The 18,225-nt window shown below is 45.2% G+C and overlaps 1 protein-coding gene across 2 annotated transcripts in view; it reads right to left on the bottom strand.

Moving 5' to 3' along the window:
* Positions 1-9,868: 9,868 nt before the first annotated feature.
* Positions 9,869-18,225, bottom strand: part of SMC1A (structural maintenance of chromosomes 1A) — a 36,643-nt gene continuing 28,286 nt past the window's right edge. For both annotated transcript variants that reach the window (XM_023633795.2, XM_023633796.2), the window contains exons 20-25: positions 15,306-15,462; positions 14,681-14,835; positions 14,406-14,557; positions 13,208-13,277; positions 12,812-12,922; positions 9,869-12,374 (exon numbers count right to left, since the gene is read on the bottom strand). In XM_023633795.2, coding sequence (XP_023489563.1) covers positions 12,291-12,374; positions 12,812-12,922; positions 13,208-13,277; positions 14,406-14,557; positions 14,681-14,835; positions 15,306-15,462 — 729 coding nt within the window. In that variant the 3' untranslated portion in view covers positions 9,869-12,290. The remainder of the gene's footprint in view (positions 12,375-12,811; positions 12,923-13,207; positions 13,278-14,405; positions 14,558-14,680; positions 14,836-15,305; positions 15,463-18,225) is intronic.

Raw genomic sequence — 18,225 nt, 5'->3', positions numbered from 1 at the left:
GAAAGACGGAGGGCTCCAGGAGGAAGGCATCTGAGAAAAAAGGGGATTCAAATGATTTTATACTTTCCTTGAGAATTTGCAACAAGTTAAGAAGGAGATAAAGTCAGACAATGCAAGGAAAAAAAGAAAGGCAATTAGAAACTCCAGGGGGAAAAAACCGTATAAGAAAAGAAATGCAATCCCAGTACACTAATTGGCGCTTTAGGAAACAGCATTTATATAATCATAACAACATAAACACTTTATTGACTTCAAACTTTTAAAATGACCTGTCGGCAAAGTATAGATGACTTAATTATGGTTACAGAACAGAACATAAATGTTGTTAATCTTGTTAATATAAAAGATGACAGAAATTGAGAGATTGAAAGAGGGAGTATAAGTCTATTATTTAAAGGTACGAAGGTAAGGAACAGCGGATACAGAATTAGTGATACGGCTATATTGGGAGCATGGGAGGAGGGCTGTTGGGTGGTGTAACAGATAATGTCTAAAAGTGCCAAATAAGTTGATAAATGGAAAAATCTGTATATTATTTAGAGATATAAACATAATTATCAGAAAAATTAAAAACAGTTATAAATTGACTAGCAGATTTCCAGGTCAAGATGGCAGACTTACCATGTGTTTATCTCCACTCCCCTCTGAGACCTTGCTAAAATGATAGTAAAGAAATTTTAAAAAGTATAAAAACACAATGATGAAGAGAATGCGAGCAGGTCCATCAGCAAAAGAGAGATTTCAACAAATTTCTGGCAGATAAGAAGTAAATGGAGGAATAGTGACTGATGAAGCATGGTGGAGGAAGCCATAGCCTGGAGGATGCATGGAGGGGATGCCACAGAGGAAGGAGCTGATATTTCTCTGCAGAAGCCTGGAGTGTCTCGGGTCTTAACAATGCCGGGAATGATGTCAGTTGGGAGTGAGATGTGGGGCTGAAAACAGGGAGATTAAATGGGAAGCTGTATATCGAACTGTTAACCCACCCCCTTGTGTACAATTCACAGCAGCCGGTTGCCCACCCATTAGGCAACAACCAGAGTGTTCTTATCTAAGGAAGCTGAACGACCTCAGAGACTAGATCTTTGCATTCTGGCATTCAGGGACTTTGCAGCATAGCAGTCAGTTCTCCTGCATCACCCTAAAGGAACGCCACCAGTCACCTAGCCCTGTCCCCCATACACAGAGCTTCCAATCAGATTTTAAGTGCTGCATTCTTAAATATGAGTAAACCACCAGGGATAACCAGGCAGTTTGAGAAAAGACTGAAAATTGAAAGAGAACAAAATAAGCAAACAGGTAAAAATGAATTCCACAGGAAATAGAGGTTTCAAAGAAAAGAAGGAAACATAAAAAAATACCTCTATTATTCTCCAAGAGATTCAATATAATAGTGTATCCACAAAACAAGAACAGGATGCCATAAAAAAGGAAAAGAGAACATAAATGGATATTTGAAAATTTAAAAATGTGATTGTGAGAATGAAAATACAATATAAGAGTTGGAAGATAAAGTTGAGTCTTCCCCCAGAAAGTAAACAAGAACAAAAGGAAGAGAGGGAGAGAACCTGGAAGGGAGGGGAGAGGATGGAAGGGAGGAAGAGCTGGGGGAGAGAACAAATAAAAACTAAAGACCGATTCAGAAGGTCTAACATCCAACTTTAAGGAGTTCATGAGAGAACAAAGAAAATGGAAGAGAGGAATATATCAAAGAAATAATATAAGGGAATTTCCCAGAGTTGAAGAACTTCAAAACGAAGGGACTTAAACAATGACCAGCACAAGGAATGACAAATCCTCAAACCTAAACACATAATTATGAAATTTCAGAACACCAAGAATACAATTTTTTAAAAAATAACTATTTAGGGGCCAGCTCGGTGGCGCAGCGTTTAAGTTCGCACGTTCCACTTCAGCGGCCCAGCGTTGGCCGGTTTGGATCCCAGGTGCAAACCTACACACCGCTTGGCAAGCCACGCTGTGGTGGGGGTCCCATATAAAGTAGAGGAAGATGGGCACGGATGTTAGCTCAGGGCCAGTCTTCCTCAGCGAAAAAGAGGAGGACTGGCGGCAGATGTTAGCTCAGGGCTAATCTTCCTCCAAAGGAAAATAAAAAATAACTATTTAAAAAGGGGGATGGATGGGGCTGGCCCCGTGGCCGAGTGGTTAAGTTTGCACGCTCCACTGCAGGCGGCCCAGTGTTTCGTTGGTTCGAATCCTGGGCGCGGACATGGCACTGCTCATCAGACCACGCTGAGGCAGCGTCCCACATGCCACAACTAGAAGGACCCACAACGAAATATACAGCTATGTACCGGGGGGCTTTGGGGAGAAAAAGGAGAAAAATAAAATCTTTTAAAAAAAAAAAAAAAGGGGGATGGATGGAGTAGAAGTACTTTTCCCTATTCCTCTCCCCAAGCACAGCTAAACTCCTGGGACATCATATATAAACATAAGACTCCGAGAGGGTGAGAGAACAAGGCAAACCTGCTGAGGACCTCGGTGGCAGAGGAGTGACATGGCGGTGAGTTCCCTGGGTTTGCTTTTCACTTCACATACCCCAGACTTGGCGCTGGAGAAGGTGGCAATTAGATAATAACCACTCCACTCCAACCAAACACCACAGAAAAATCTGTGGTCCCCACCAGCAAAGGCCAAGTGGGGAGCCTAGACTTCCACCCTCACTGGCTGCAAAGAGTCATCCTTCCCCCTTCCCATTGGAGTGCTGTCAGAGAAGCTTGAGTGGGGAGCAGGAACTCCCATCCCCCCACCCAAGAGTAATGAGGAAATCTTCCTCCTAGGGTATCAACAGAGACTGAGTGGAGATCCTGAACTTCCACGTCCACCCGACAGTAATGAGGCAGTGTCCCCTCTTTCACTGCCAGAACAGTGTCTGAGGAGGCAAGCTAAAACAGAATATTTAAATAGGATCCAGAGTCTCATAACACAATACCCCAAATGCCCAGTTTTCAATAGAAAAATCACTCATCATACCAAGAACCAAGAAAATCTCAACTTGATTGAGAAAAGACTCCAACACCAAGATGACAGAGATGTTAAAAGTTATCTGACGAGGTTTTTTAAGCAGCCATCATAAAAATGCCTCAATGTACAAGGAACATGCTTAAAACAAAAGAAAAAACAGAAACTGTCAGCAAAGAAACAGAAGATATAAAGAAGAACCAAATGGAAATTTTAGTACTGAAAAATACAATAACCAAATCAAAAACCTGCGTGGATGGGCTAACAGCAAGATGAAGAGAACAGAGGAAAGAATCAATGCGCTTAAAGATGGAACAATAGAAATTACTCAATCTGGAAAACAGAGAGAAAATAGACTGGGAGAAAAACTGAACAGAGCCTTAGGGACCTGTGAGACTATAACAAAAGATCTAACATTCCTGTCATTGAGGTTCCAGAAGGAGAGAAGAGAAAGAGATGGGGAAAGTTACCTATAAAGTAATGAAACTCAGACTGCATTTCAGACTTCTTATCATCAAAATTGGGTGCTAGAAGAAAGTGGAGCAATACCTTCAAAGTTCTGTGGGAAAACGATGTTGAACCTCAAATCTTATAGCCAAGTGTTAGGATGAAATAAAGATACTTTCAGATATGCAAGATCAGGAACTCTACCTCCTACTCAAACTTTCTGAGAAAGTTACTTGAGGATATGTACTGTCAAAACAATGGAAAAGATAAAACAAAACCAGTAAATAGTGGATATAACTAAGGGAATCACTAAATAGTGGATATAACGAAGGAAAGCAGTGAAGGAAAGTCCCAAAATGACAGCCATGCATCAGGTCTACAAAGCAACTTGTCCAGATTTTAGAAAGGGAATGGAGGGCTCCAGGAAGAAGGTCTCCGGGGGGAAAAATATGGGCTAGATGGGGTATTTAATGTAACAGAGATTTTAAAAAGAAAAAAGAATTGCAATATATGATAAAGTAAAATAGTGAAAGAGAAAAAAAGAATAGAAACGAGGAAAACTGAAAAACTGTTACAAGGAAAAAATTATGAAAGTACATTCATTGGCTCTGCAATGAACAATATTTACAGTCATTAAGATAATAACTGTTTACTGCTTTTCAACTTTTAGAATCAAACTATCAAACTACAGACAAAATACACACACACACAAAAACCTAATCGTGGTTACAGAACAGAATCCAATGTTATTGATTTTAACAACATAACAGACAAGATGACAGAAGTTAGGAGGTTGATGGTAGGGGAGGGGGCAAAAGGAAAAGATATTCTCATCTAACAAAGTTCTGGTTAAAAAACATTTTCTCTAGTTCACGGAACAGGAAATAAAAGTGTTACTTAAATTCAGAAAGGTATCTAATGGAGAAACCGAATTATATTAGAAGCAAGAAGGACAACAATTGAACTTGGTGTAAATGATCTAAATCCTCATCTGTCAGAGCAGGACACCAATGGGTAATATCTGAAATTGATGAGACAAATGCCCGCATAGCTTAATACTTAGATATGGAAATAGCGACCAGAAGAAATAACTAGAAGTAGTTGCTAATAACTAAACATGGTAGTGGGGGCGGGGATGTGTGAGACAGTAGGCTCTTGCTTTTCATAATGTCCTTTTGTACTGATTTGAGTTTACTGATTTATTTTCTAAATAATGTGCATGAATTACTTCTATTTTAAAATGAACACGTATTTAAAATTAATGTTTAAAAACACAGTAAAAGGACATTCCTGCCCACCACTTATCCCCTTCCTCCAAATTCCCTTGTCTCTGCAGGCCTAGAAGCAGCAGAATATAAAAAACTTTGGGAAAGCTTGCTGTCTCTCCCTCAAATGCAGCTCTGCTGCAAACTGGAATATTCAGTAGCCCAAACCTGCCATCTTTACACCCACCTCTGCGGTTGTTTTCCTGTCTCCCAGGCCTGGAAAGCCCTTACTCCTTATCTCCACCAGTTGGAACCCTCCCTGTTCTTCAATGCTCAGCTCAAATTCCACCTCCTCCAAAGTCTTTCTTTGTCCCCTGGTAGAACTTCCTCCCTCCTCAAGGACTCCTGGGTCTTTATTCAGGCCTCTACTTACGACGCTTACAGGTTCTTTCTTCAAGTAAATTATTTAGGTCAGTGTTTCATGCCCCCAACCATCTTTCACGCCAGGTACCCGAGTGATCTTCCTAAAATACCAATCTGACTGTCACTCCCCTGCTTCAAATCCTTCTCTGGCTTCCAATTGCCCATAGGGTCAAAGCTAAGCTTGATTGCCTGGCTTCTGCCACTTCTTCCACAGCATGGACTAATGCCTGCTCCCCCCAAAATCCATGCACTTTCACACTCTTCATACAACTTTGCTGAGGCAGCTCCTCCATATGGAACGTTCTTTCCCCCTTTCCACATGGTAAACACCAACTCTTCCTTCAAGACTCAGTTCAAGTACCCCTTTTTCTATAAAGACTTTCCTGAGTACTCCCTCCATCCCGCCCTACTCCAGGAAGAACCATCCAATGGTTCTATATTCTCTCACTCTGCCCCATCTAGACTTCTGTTATATCATCTGTCATACGTGGTACACTTATCTGCTTACTTATCTGACCCCCCAATTAAACTGTTGAGTTCCTGGAGTTCAGGGAGTATATCTTATCTCCAGAACCTAGCACGGGACCTGTCACCCAGCAGGAACTCAGTGCATGCCTGCCGAGTGAATGGATGAAAAAGTGATGATTGAGTGAATACAGAAAAGAACAAATGAGCAAATGAACGAGTATACGCTTATATTAATGCAGGAATGATTAAGTGAAAAAGTGAATGAATGAGTTATGCAGGAATAAGTGAATAAATCAATGATGACTGACTGAACGAATGAGAAAAAGCAGCCAATAAGTAAATGAAAAGTGCCTGTGCCAGTGAGGGTATGAGAGAAAGAATGAGTGAATTCCTACCTCTGTGTCTTGGTGCAAACTCACCTGGAAGACCTGCTCTTTACTCATCTAAAGTGCACACCACAGTGTTAATCTCTTTTAGATTACAAGGAACAGACACACTCAGGTTAGTGATGGAGATTTATTGGAGCATTCAGGGAAACAAGGAAGACAAAAACAGCTACACAGGAAGCCTCACAGAAAGACAGAAACTTGAAAATGTTTCATGATCCAAAGCAGCTCTGGAGCCTGGCTTATCTTGTCACTCCCTCAGCTGCAGGCATCTGTTGCTTCCTTCTCTAGTGCTTCCCAAAATGGTGACTCAAATTCTTTCTGCCTGTATTTATACTCCTCCTACTGCTGCCGACTACCTTCTTTCTGCTCCCCTCCTTGCTAGCCCGTGGCCTTCGCGGCCTCACAGCTTCTGGGCCTTCTGGCTCCTGTAGCTTCCTGGCTTCTGAGGCTTTGGTTCCAATTAATCCAGGGCTTCTCTGTGTTGTAGCTTCTGCTGGCCTTGTAATTCCTGCTGCCTTGCTGCCACATGGTTTCAGCTATCTTGTGCTCTTTCAGTCTCATCACTTCTGCTGCCTCATGAATCTGGTCTGTTCAAGCCTTCTGCTGCTTCATGGATCTCGCAGATTCAGGCTTTGGTCTCATGGTTTCTGTTCCTTGTGGCTCCTGCTACATCGTGGCTCCTATTGCTTCGTGGCTTCTGTGTCCTTTTGGCCCATTGTTGTCTTGCTGCTTCGTGGCTTCTGCTACCTTGTGGTCCCATGTTCTTATGATACAAATGCCTCATGGTTTCTGCAGCTTTCTCCTTGCTTTTGCTGTTTAGTTTCTGGCACCCCTCATCCACCACCATTTCTGCCTTGCTAAATTCTAATTGTTCACTTCTTCTGAATGCCTTATATTCAGCCTCCCTGAAAAAGGGTCTGATTGTTTCATACATTAGCCATTTGATACAGGCCATCCCTATGAGACGGAGTTCTTACATCAGTCCACCTAAAAGGCTGCTGGCCAGCCTAGAGATTGGCTACCCTTTAGTCAGATACTATCCCAACCTAACCATTTGTGGTCAGGATTGTGAGGTCACATGGTATAGAGTATGGCAACTCATGCTTAAGAAACTCCTCAGAAGGGACTGTGGGCATGGCAGGTTTGCTGAGGGTTTCCAGAAGCGGGCAGTGTAATTGGCAAGCTTCTTGTTTGGCCTGCCCAGCACGTCAACCCTCAAGGCTCAACCTAAGCCCCACCTTCTCCCTGGCTACTTCTGCCTGTCCTGATCTGCAATGGGAGCAATCTAGCTCTAGGGGTGATGTGGAAAGGGGACTTAGGTTCCAGTTCTGGCTCCAACACTTCCTAGTAGTGGGACCCTGGGCACCTTTCTTCCCCTCTAAGGGCCTCGGGAGACGGCTGGACAAAGCCTGTAAGTTCCATTACAGGCCTGACATTTGGGCATCTCACTTTAGGTTACTATATAAGGGACGTGAGTCTTACCTGGGGAAGTCCTCAAAAACATCTGTTGAGGTAGGAAACAGGGAGTCAAGAGTCCTGGCTTGGAAGAGCCTCACTGCACACAAGAGGTGCTTAGCCAAAATTTATTGAACTGGATGAATGAATCAATGGCTGGAGGGAGGAGGAAACCACACGGCACACAGAGAATGTTTAACTAACTTGAGGGAGGAATTCCAGTTGCTGAGGAGGCTGGAAGGAGATTCTGATTCAGATGGGTGAGGAAGGAGAATGCCTGGGATAGGGCAGGAATCTTGGCTATTAATGGGGACTCATTCTGTGCTCTCAGTCACCCTTCACATCCAATAATCAGTCGCCAAATCCAGTTCATCTTCCCTTAACAGCTCACATCTTATCACCTCCAACCCATTTCTACTGCCCTTGCCCTAGAGCAGGCCTCCTGGTCTTTTCCACAGTTTCCTAACTAATCTCCCTGTCTCCATTCTCTCCCTCACAAAGGCATGCATTCATTCATCCAAAAACTATTTATTGGGTGCCTGTTCTGTGTCAGGCACTGTGCCTTTTGCTGGGGATATACCAGTTGCAGGACAACCCAGGCCCACTCTTGTGGGGCTTACAGCTTATTCAGAGACAAAATAAGCAAATAGAATACACTGCAAGAACTGAACAACAGGAAAACTACAAGCATAAGAGCATACAGCATGAACACCTGACCTAATCCATTTCCACAGTCTGGCCGGAAAGAGGCTTGTTAAATTCACATGTGATCCAGAGTCTCCCCTGCTTAAAACCATCCTGTGGCTCCCCCACTGCCTTCATGCTACAGTTCCCAACCTGGCTGTACCCTAGTCATGTGGTGACCTTTATAAGCACTCAAAATTCCAAGGCCCCACCCCAGGGTTACTGAAACTGAAGTTTTAGAGGTTGGGGCCCAGATTTATCCCACTGTCCCATGGGATAAATGTGAACTCTGCAGCCAGGCTCTTACGACCCTCTTCAAATCTGGTTCCTGAACACCTCTCCAGCTTCACTTCTTGCTGCTCTTCTCCCACCCCAGGAAACTTTATGCTTCAGTATTTCTGAATTGCTTTGCTGTCTCTTGCCTTCAGGTCTTTGTGCATACTGTTCCCACTACCTGGAAATTCCTTCCACTTCCTCCTCAGCTGGCTGATTACTACCAGTGCCTCAAGACTCGGTTCAGATGTCACCTCCTAGACTAGAGGATTCTTTCCCTGAACCTCTCCCTAAGCTGGATGCCCCTCCTTTTTTTGTGTTCCTGTCAGAGCACTGAGCACACTGTATAATAATGGCTGTCTAATAAATTGCCTCCCCAACTAGACAGTGAGCTCCCCAAAGGCAGGATAAAGATTTGCCTCCTGTTTGTGTCCCTGGTGAGAAACACCATGATTTTCAGAGTAAAGTGCCCAATTAAGGTAGACACTGTTGTAGAATACCGTTCCACTCCCTAGATCAAGGCTACCGGGTCCAAAGTACAAGGAAGTCAACCTAGCATCCTTCAACAAGCCCTGGGGATCCTACTCGGATCTAGCTTGCTCTTGGAAACACATTGTGGTGTCTGCTGTCCTCTGAGCACAGCCTTCACTGAGCACATGTTGCCCTGAGATGATACAAGGCAGTGTGACACAGTGGGAAAGCACTGGGCAAGCATAGAGGAAATTCAAGTTGAAGTCTAGACTCTGCCACTGAACCACTGGGACCTCAGACAAGTCATCTCACCTCCTTGATCCTCAGGACCTAGGTCCTCGAAGCTCCTTTGTAGCACTTGTGTTCCTGTGTGCCAGGGCCTTAGCTCAAGGCATCGCGTGTAATCCTTTCCACACTGTGAGGCAGGGATTAGTTATCCAGATTATTTTCCACACCTATTGAACTAGATTTCCAGAGGCAGGACCACAGCAAGGAGCTCCACGTCCTTTGAACATGGGGGTGCAACAGGGAACTGGTGCTTTTCATTGTAAGCCCTTCTGTATTATTTTATTTTCTAACCGGTCAACAGATTGCTTTAATTTTCAAAAAGGAAAAAGAAAAAGCTTTACAAGTGATTCCAGTGCACAGCCAAGGTAGATAATCATCCTCACAGTGGAGAAAGCACTAGATTGAATTGGAGGGCCTGGGTTCAAACCTCACTGTTACCTGGTAGCTGCGTCACTTAACCTTCCTGGGCCTCAGTTTCCTCAGTAAAGCAGGGAGAACGGCAATCGCCACCTCTAAAGGCCTGTGATGATCTAGGTGCCAGCCAAATTGCTTCAAATATATTTCATCTTCCCTACACTGCTGCAAGGTAGGCGTATCTTCTTTCCCTTTCTACGTGAGGAAACCGAGGCTCAGGGAGGTGAAGTAATGGGCTCAAGTTTGTACAGCTAGGATTTGAACCAGGGTGACTCCTAAATTGTGCTCTTCCACACATGCCAGCATTTCCAAAACTACAGTACATGTACCACTGGTGGTATGTGACTTCTTTGGTTGAACACAGACAAATTTATTTTGTTTTAGTAGTTATGCCTTTTAATACATATTAGAAAAAATACATAATAAGCACATCAAACCTGTGGGTTCATGGATATCACTATCTAGGATAAAACTGAAGTAGATAACAATGTTAGACCCAAGACAACCTCAAGAAAAATACTGAGTAAATAGTACAGGAGGGCAATTTGCAAGCATCCATTAAAAACAAAAATATAAGGGGGCTGGCCTGGTGGCATAGTGGCTAGGTTCGCACACTCCACTTTGGTGGCCCAGGGTTCACGTGTTTGGATCCTGGGCACAAACGTACACACAGCTCATCAAGTCATGCTGTGGCAGTGTCCCACATACAAAATAGAGGAAGATAGGCACAGATGTTAGCTCAGTGACAGTCTTCCTCAGGCAAAAAAGAGGAGGATTGGCAACACGTTAGCTCAGGGCCAATCTTCCTCACCAAAGGGGGGGGGGGGGAAATATATATATAGCCTATCACTCTGCAATTCAACTTCCAGGAATCAACCCGAGGTAAACTTTCTCTCTCACTCTCACATTCACACTCACACACATACACACACACACACGATGCTCCTATGTAGCATTTTGTAATAGCAAGAGCAGAAAACAGTCTTACTATCACAAAAGAAATGGGTAAGTAAAATGTGGTCGAGTCATGACAGCAATCTATACAGCAATTACAAAGGATGAACTGCATCTACATTTAGCAACATAGATCTCAACAACTGTGTTAAGCAAAGAAAGCAAGTTGCAGAAGAATTCAATATACCATTTGCATTAAACACAATATTTTCAATGAACTCATATATGTAAAAGTCTTAAAGTCTAGATGGATATACAATAAACATAACAGCAGTTAAGAGGGGGAGGGGAGACGGAGTGGTAGTCAAATGAGGCTAGCTTTATTTGTTAACAATCTAATTTCTTAAAAAGAGAATGGATTCATGCGTTACTTCGGTAATTAGAACTGATTTAACTTTTAAAAAATAAAATTGCAGTATACAGAGCAGGACAAGGTGATGGGCTGATGGTGTACGTGAATGGGCAAAGGCTGACCTTGTGGCAGCAGGTTGTGCTGTCTCTGCACAGCTCCTGCAACTAATGTGGTTAGTTCCCAAAAGGAACGTCACATGCATTTGGTCAGGATGTGGCCCAGGCTACCTCTCCCCTACTTCCTCATAACCCAGGCTGGGGCCCAGGCACCTGGTTATCATACATGGTTGAAGCTACAGCCTTCCTTAGGCCCTAAACCCCCATCATGCCCTGGAACTTTCCCAAGAACCAGGGCATTTGGCATCTCCCAGATCTGGAGGCTCTATCTGTCCCTAACAACTGAGATCAGAAGCCCTCAGGGGTCCAGGCATGAGAAAGCTTGCATTCTGAGGGGTCAGCACCTAGTGGGCTCCAAGAAGGGATAAGGCCTCCAGTGAGGAGCTTGACATCATTAAATCCTATGAGGTAGGTAAATATTGTTAACCCCATTTTACAGATGAGGAAACAGGCACAGAAAGGTCAAATGACTCGATCAACGTCAAAACAGTGACAAAAAAATGGGACTAGAACCCACAACTCTATGTCCCCAGAGCCCAGGCTCTGCTCCTAGTGCCTGACCAAATCCTACCAATTTGTCAAAGTCCAGCTCAAATGTGACCTCCAGAAAGCCTGGAGGTAATGATCCTCTTCTCAAATCCAAAGTACCTATACATACGATTCAGCTAACCATGGGAACTCATGAACCCACTGCATCTCCTTAGCAGGAGGATAGAGATCATGTGTGACTCAGCTCTGTATTCCTAGCATAGAGCCTGACAAATACAGGGTGTTCAGTATGTGTTTGATGAATATACGAATGAATGAAAACACAAATGAGTTAATGAGGGTGATTTCATGTGACCGCCTGACTCCTATGAGGTCCTGAATGCCTTTGCCCAGCTCTGGGGTGCTGTCATACTAAGCTCTCTTGGAATCAAATTCAGTCTGGGCTCCTTCTAAAATGAGTCTCCAATATCTTTATTATTTTGCAAACATACCCACATGCTCACATGCAGACACATACACACACACACACACACACACACACACACACACACACACAAGCAAAATGCAAGGGGGCCCAAGGGACCCATGATTATGGGTGATGGAGGGGAGGTCCGGGAGGGGAAGTGGGGGATGGACAGATAGCCCTGTTCAGCTCAGCACAGCACCTCCTTCCAGAGGCCAGGATGCTCCCTGTAACTCAGGAATTTTTGTCCCAGATCTAACATCACCTCTGTTCCTCTTCATGCTTGATAGCAGTGCCTAAATCTCATGGCTATACCAAACAGGGACAGGAGGTAGGAGAAGGTTGGGAGCCAAATATCCAGAGACTGAGAGAGGGGCAGCTTAGGGACGCAGACAGGGCGGGAGGGCAGAACCACTGCTACTGCTCATTGGGGTTGGGGTTGGCATCTGGGTACTTGGTGAGGTCGAAGGTCAGGACTTTGCTGATCACACAGTCCCCTTGCTGAAGGAGGAGGGAGAAAAAGAAAAATGAAATTGTAAGGAGAGAATTAAGAGGGGTATAGCACCCTGGGACTGGGGGCCTCAAACCCTCCTCCCTACATACCTGCCCAAAGCCCAGGCAACAGTTCTCTCTGGGTGGGAGAGGATGTGCCCGGCCCCCTGTGCCTTCTCTCCCTGCCTACCTCTGCACTTTCTTGCTTTTGCACTCTACTGTCTGGCTGCCTCTGCCTGGCCTTTCCACCTGTCCCCAAATGCAAGGGTCCTGTCCAGCTGGGCTGGCTAAGCCTCCAGGACAGGGCTCCAACAAGCCCAGATGTCTGTTCAGGACCTGAGTCCCTATGCTCCCCCGCCCCAGTGCCCCTCCACTGCAGCCATCCCTTCCTGCCCTGGGGAGTCAGGTAGGGAGTGGGGCTGGCTCCTGAGCCAGGCCCGCCCTACCTCGGGGTAGACTCCAATGAGGCTCTCAGCCTTCGTGTAGAACTCCTCCTTGAGAGAGATGACGATGGCCTGGAAGTTGCAAGTTGACTGCTCCTTGATGTAATTTGCCACCTGTGGAAGGGGCCGCCGGGCACTTAGCAGGGCTGAAGCCCTAACACTCCCTTGTGTTTTTCAGTCTGAACCAGAGGCAGAGGGGGTGGGGTGAGGGGTGGAAGGTGGGCAGAAGAGAGGTTGAAAGGAGGCACTGACTCGTACAGTGTGGATGACTCTCGGCCCAGCCTCCCGGGCACAGAGAGCAGGCAGCAGGAACGGCTAGGGCACACTCAAGAGTTGCTCCCTGAAACCCAGCCCCGACCTGGGGGCCTCCCTCCCGAGCCCCACTTTCCTTGCACCCACCTTGCCAATGTTGGTGTTATCCAAGGCAGCATCGATCTCATCCAAGACGAAGAAGGGGGCTGGCTTGTAGCTGGGAGGGAACCAGTAGGTGAGCTGATACTGATGGGGGCAGAGGTAGAGCGGGACAGGCCCCCAGGGCCTATCACACAGGCCAGCTTCCCCCTCCATTTCAGAGACTAAAAAACCCAGGTGTCTTAATGTTGCCCAAGCCCTTAAAAGCTAATACATCAACTGAGCACTCCTCTGCATCCAGCCCTGTGCTCCAGAATCCTATAGAACCAGGAGAAGACAGTCCTCTCCAGAGCTTCCAGGCTGGCTGACATAAAGCTGTCCTAGGCTCTGGCCGTACTGACCAAGCCACCTAGAGGCCCACCGCACTCACCTGCACCATGCTATTATGTCTCCCTGCCTCCACACATGCCACACCCTCCACCTGGAATACCTACTGGTCTCCCTGACTAACTTCTACTCATCTTTTGTATTTCTTGCTCAAGTGTTACCTGCTCTTGAAAGCCTTCCCTGGCCACCCGCACCCTCCCCCAGATTGGGTCAATGTCCCTCCTCTGTGTATCCACAGCACACACTCAACCAGTTACAACACTTAGCTCCCTATCTGTTTATACATCTGGCCTCCACTAGACCATGAGCTCCTCAGGGACAGACACCATGTCTGACTCATCCGTATCCCTAATCTCCCAACAGGGTCTCGTACACAGCAGCCCTCAAAAAATGCTTGCTGAACGATGCTGTACAATCAAGCACTAAGTTGTGGGGGTCAGATTCAAGTACTATTGGCGTTCAGGATGGGGAAGTCAAGGTATGCCACAGTGGTCAAAGCAGGCTTCCTAGAGGAACAGGAGAAGGAGAATGAGATGTGAAGGAGTGGTAGGTGACAGTCAAGCTAGATTTGCACGAGAAGGGCTTATTAGCCAGCAACCATGTGAACAAATGCCTGGCGGTGGGACTGAATACATGCAGGCGTCAGTGAGGGCATGCTGAGTGGATGAGGGTGGATGGGGAAGACAGGTCCAGGAAACCAAGGCCAGATATGCTGTAGTAGGTAGGGAAACAAGGACGCAATCCAGATTCCACCAGAACATCTTCAACTCCGCAGATCTCTGCATATCCTTGGGCCCTAGAGCCTCCAGTGGCCTCAGTTCAGTCTCTCCGCCAACAGCACTGGGGGACACAGCCTTACCTGTGGATGGCAAAGAGCAGAGCCAGGGCTGCCACTGTTTTCTCCCCCCCTGACAAGTTGTCCATAGGCCGGAAGCGTTTGCCAGGAGCCACGCAGTTGTAGTTGATGCCATCCAAGTAGGGTTCCTCAGGGTTCTCAGGGCCCAGGAATGCCTAGGGGGAAGGCAGATGGGTCAGGGTCAGGATTTGGGTCTGGGTGGGGACAGGGACAGGAAGCCCGGAGGGAAGGGTAAGTAAAGATGGTAGGGGCTGGTTGGGTAAGGTGCTCCAGCCTACCTGGGCACTGCTGTTGCGGGACAGGGCCTTGTAGATCTCATCAATGTTGGTGGCCACAGATTCAAAACAAGCATTGAAACGGTCAAAGCGCTCTTTCTTGATCTGTTCGAATGCCTGCTTGGCCTTCTTGGCTCGCTTCCGAGCTGCTTCAAACTCTGTCACAAGGGAGACAGGTGATCTCTCAGAGCCCAGGTTCTGCCGAGGCTGAGGACCACGCCCTGGCAAAAATGACCTGCAAATGACAATCCACAGAGCAGCGACATCCCACAGAGGGAGAGGAATGCCTGGGGAGGGTCCCAGGAAGATGGTTCCACCTGAATCCAGTGGGCCGGCCATGTAACACAGAGGAAGAAACATGGGCTTGGAGCCACACAAACATGGATTCTTCCCTGGGTTCTACCAGCAACCAGCTGTGTGACCTTGGGCAGGTCATTCACCCTCTCTGAACCTCAGCAGTTTTCCACTCTATAAAACAGGTGTGATAACCCCTACTGTTTAGGGTTCTTGAAAGTTTTAAGTAAGAAAGCATATATAAACGGGAGCTGTTGTGATATGTAACAGGCCCTTGTCACGCCTCCAGCCTCCTGCCTTCATCTTAGGCCCAAGTGAAAGGAGGAAATCTTACCATCTGAGGTCTCCTGGAACTTGTCTCGGACACTTTCTAGCTTTTCCATGGCCTTCATATTGGGGGCAGCAATACGCTGGAGCACACTCTGCTGCTCATTTAGCTTCTGCTGCAGTGTGTTCATCTCCTGCTTGATCTCCTCCTCGGCCTGGGCATCCTGTAAACTCCAGGCCCAGCAACATCAAGAATGGCCAGGCCCCTGAGCCCAGGCCCCCCTAGAGATGCTTGACCAAGTGGGGTCCTTGGTTCCCGCTCCCATGCAGAAGGCAGGTTCTTCTCCAGCTCAGCTTCTCTCACCAGGTCCTACCTACAGCAACTATTCTGTCCATCCTTGGAAACTACAGCTCTAGCCTTTCCCACAAGCCCTGTCAATCTCTCCATCTCTCAAGAGGAGCAGCTGGTGGTGCCCCTCTCTGGCTCTAAGCCCAGGCCATGAGCCAGCACCATCCCAGGGTGACCTAGAGGCTCCCACACAGGCTGGTTTGGACTCCACAATGAATAAGGAAACCCACATTTTCTGCTCAGATCACTACATCTGAGCAAATTCCACTTGAGTTTAGTTTTAGGTCTTATGGATATTGCAATGCATGTCTGAGCTTGTGCCTTTCTGTCACTTTTCGTCAATAAATATTTATTGAATGCCTTCCAAGTGCCAGGTACTGGGGCCCTCATATCCTGTGAGCCATGGTTCCTGTGCTCACAGAGCTCAGGAACTAACAGAGGAATGCATGTAAGTAAACAATCAGAACACTGTATGGTAAATACCAAAACAATGATAAACAGTGTTGGGTGAGCACATAAGAAGTGCAACTAACTCAGACTCTGGGGACAGGGAAGGATTCCAGGAACATGCTTAAGCTCAGGCCTATAGGATGAATAGTAAGGACAGAGAGACGGAACAGTCTTCTATGCAGACAAGAGCATCACATGCAAAACCAGAGGTTTGCTCATGGTTCATTCAAGAAATTCAAAGCAATTCAAAAGATTAATCAACTTAATAAACTTCAAAAGCAAAAAAAAAAAAAAGGCAATTCAACATGTCAATAGTGGCAATTGTGTGTACAGGCCCACGCGCATGTGTGCTGGAGTAAGAGACAAGGCTGGAGGCACAGCTGGAAGCCCGATGATGAAGGGTCTTTTAGGCCTTGTAAGAGGTTTGGACTTTATCCCAAGGGAGGTGAGGTACCACTGAACGACTTCAAGCACAGGAAGAACATGAATATATATACATTTTAGAAAAGCATTTCTGAAGATCTCTATACACTGCTATGGAGTGGTCTCTAGGATATGTTATAGGTAAAATATGAAAGGTACACAATAGGATGCTATCTTTTATCTAACATAGGGAATATGAACATATTTGTGTTTTAAAAGCACAACAGCACAAAGAGGATAATCCAAAAACTAATTACTGAGTGGGGGTCTGGGAGCCTGCTCCCATGCAGAAGGCAGGTTATGCATTCTGGTTACATATGGAGGAAGGGAGGTAAAAGGGACAGGAAAGGAAGCTAAATTCCTCTTCATGTACCTCGCATTATACTTTTGGTTTTAGAACTGTATGAAGATTTTACATAATTATAAAACAAAATTAAATCAAAATGTGAAAACTACTGGGTAAAAAATTATTAGGGAACAAGATATTCACAAGATGCCAAAGAATCACCCTAAAGATTACTTACTACTTAGAAAGGTAAAGGTATATGTTTAGTGTTGAGAGATCTGGCAATTGATACCTTAACTGAGGATCAAACTTAGCATCATGAACAGTGGGGCATCCTGACATTACGTGCCTCCTGGCGTGATGCAATATAGAGTACAAAGCATCACGAATGGAATGTTCTTACCAAAAAATTAACCCAAATCCATCAAACTAGATCCAAACTCCAGACTAGAGCAAACTTCCAATTTATAGGAAATACAAGGGTAGGAAGAATAAGTTAAGTAATAATGAAAGGAACCTAACATATCCATAATATATCCATTCTTCAAGACAACATGTAAACTCTTCAAAAGATCAATGTCATGAAAAAAAGGTGAGGGGACTGCTCCACATTAAAAGAAACTAGAGACAGAACCAAAAGCAATACAATAATCTTGACTGGATCATAGTTAAAAATAAACAAACAACTATAAAGACACTTTAGGAACAACTAGGGAAATCTGAATATGGGCAGGATATTGGATATGAAATTATTATTAATTTTCTTAGGTGTAATATGGAATTGAGGTTATGGAGGAGAATCTCTTGTTCTTAGCATGCTGAAGTATTTAAAGTTGAAGTTTGCAACTTTTTTCAAATGGCTCAGAAAAAAACAAAAAAAGTGTATAGTGCAGAGGGAAGGAATCAAGAGAGATGAGCGAGAAAGCACCTTGGAAAAACATTCATCAATGAATCTAAGGTGAAAGGCAGATGAGAGTTCACTGCACTATTCTTTCAATTTTTCTGTAGGTTTGAAAATTTTCAAAACGGAAGTTGGAAACAATAAATCAAAATGCCAAAAAGAGCAATCTCTTAAAAACTGAAATTAAACAAAGAAACCTGGGGCTGGGCTTGTGGCCAAGTGGTTGAGCTCACGTGCTTCAGTGGCCCAGAGTTTCACCAGTCCGGATCCTGGGCGCGGACATGGCACTGCTCATCAGGCCATGCTGAGACGGTGTCCCACATGCCACAACTAGAAGGACCCACAACTAAAAATATACAGCTATGTACCAGGGGGCTTTGGGGAGAAAAAGGAAAAATAAAATCTTTAAGAAAAAAAAAAGAAACAGAGGTTCTCTTACTTGTAGATGTAGTAAGGTAATATATATTAAAAAACAACAACAACAACAACAACAACGAAACCTGACTATATATTAAACTGGTTAAACACCCAGAGAATTCTTTCAAATTACTTTAAAACATAGGAAAATGACTGTACAT

Source organism: Equus caballus, chromosome X, assembly GCF_041296265.1.
Source record: "Equus caballus isolate H_3958 breed thoroughbred chromosome X, TB-T2T, whole genome shotgun sequence".
NCBI classification, from domain to species: domain Eukaryota; kingdom Metazoa; phylum Chordata; class Mammalia; order Perissodactyla; family Equidae; genus Equus; species Equus caballus.
Note: the sequence above shows the minus strand (reverse complement) of the source record. Positions and strands in the feature narration are given on the sequence as shown.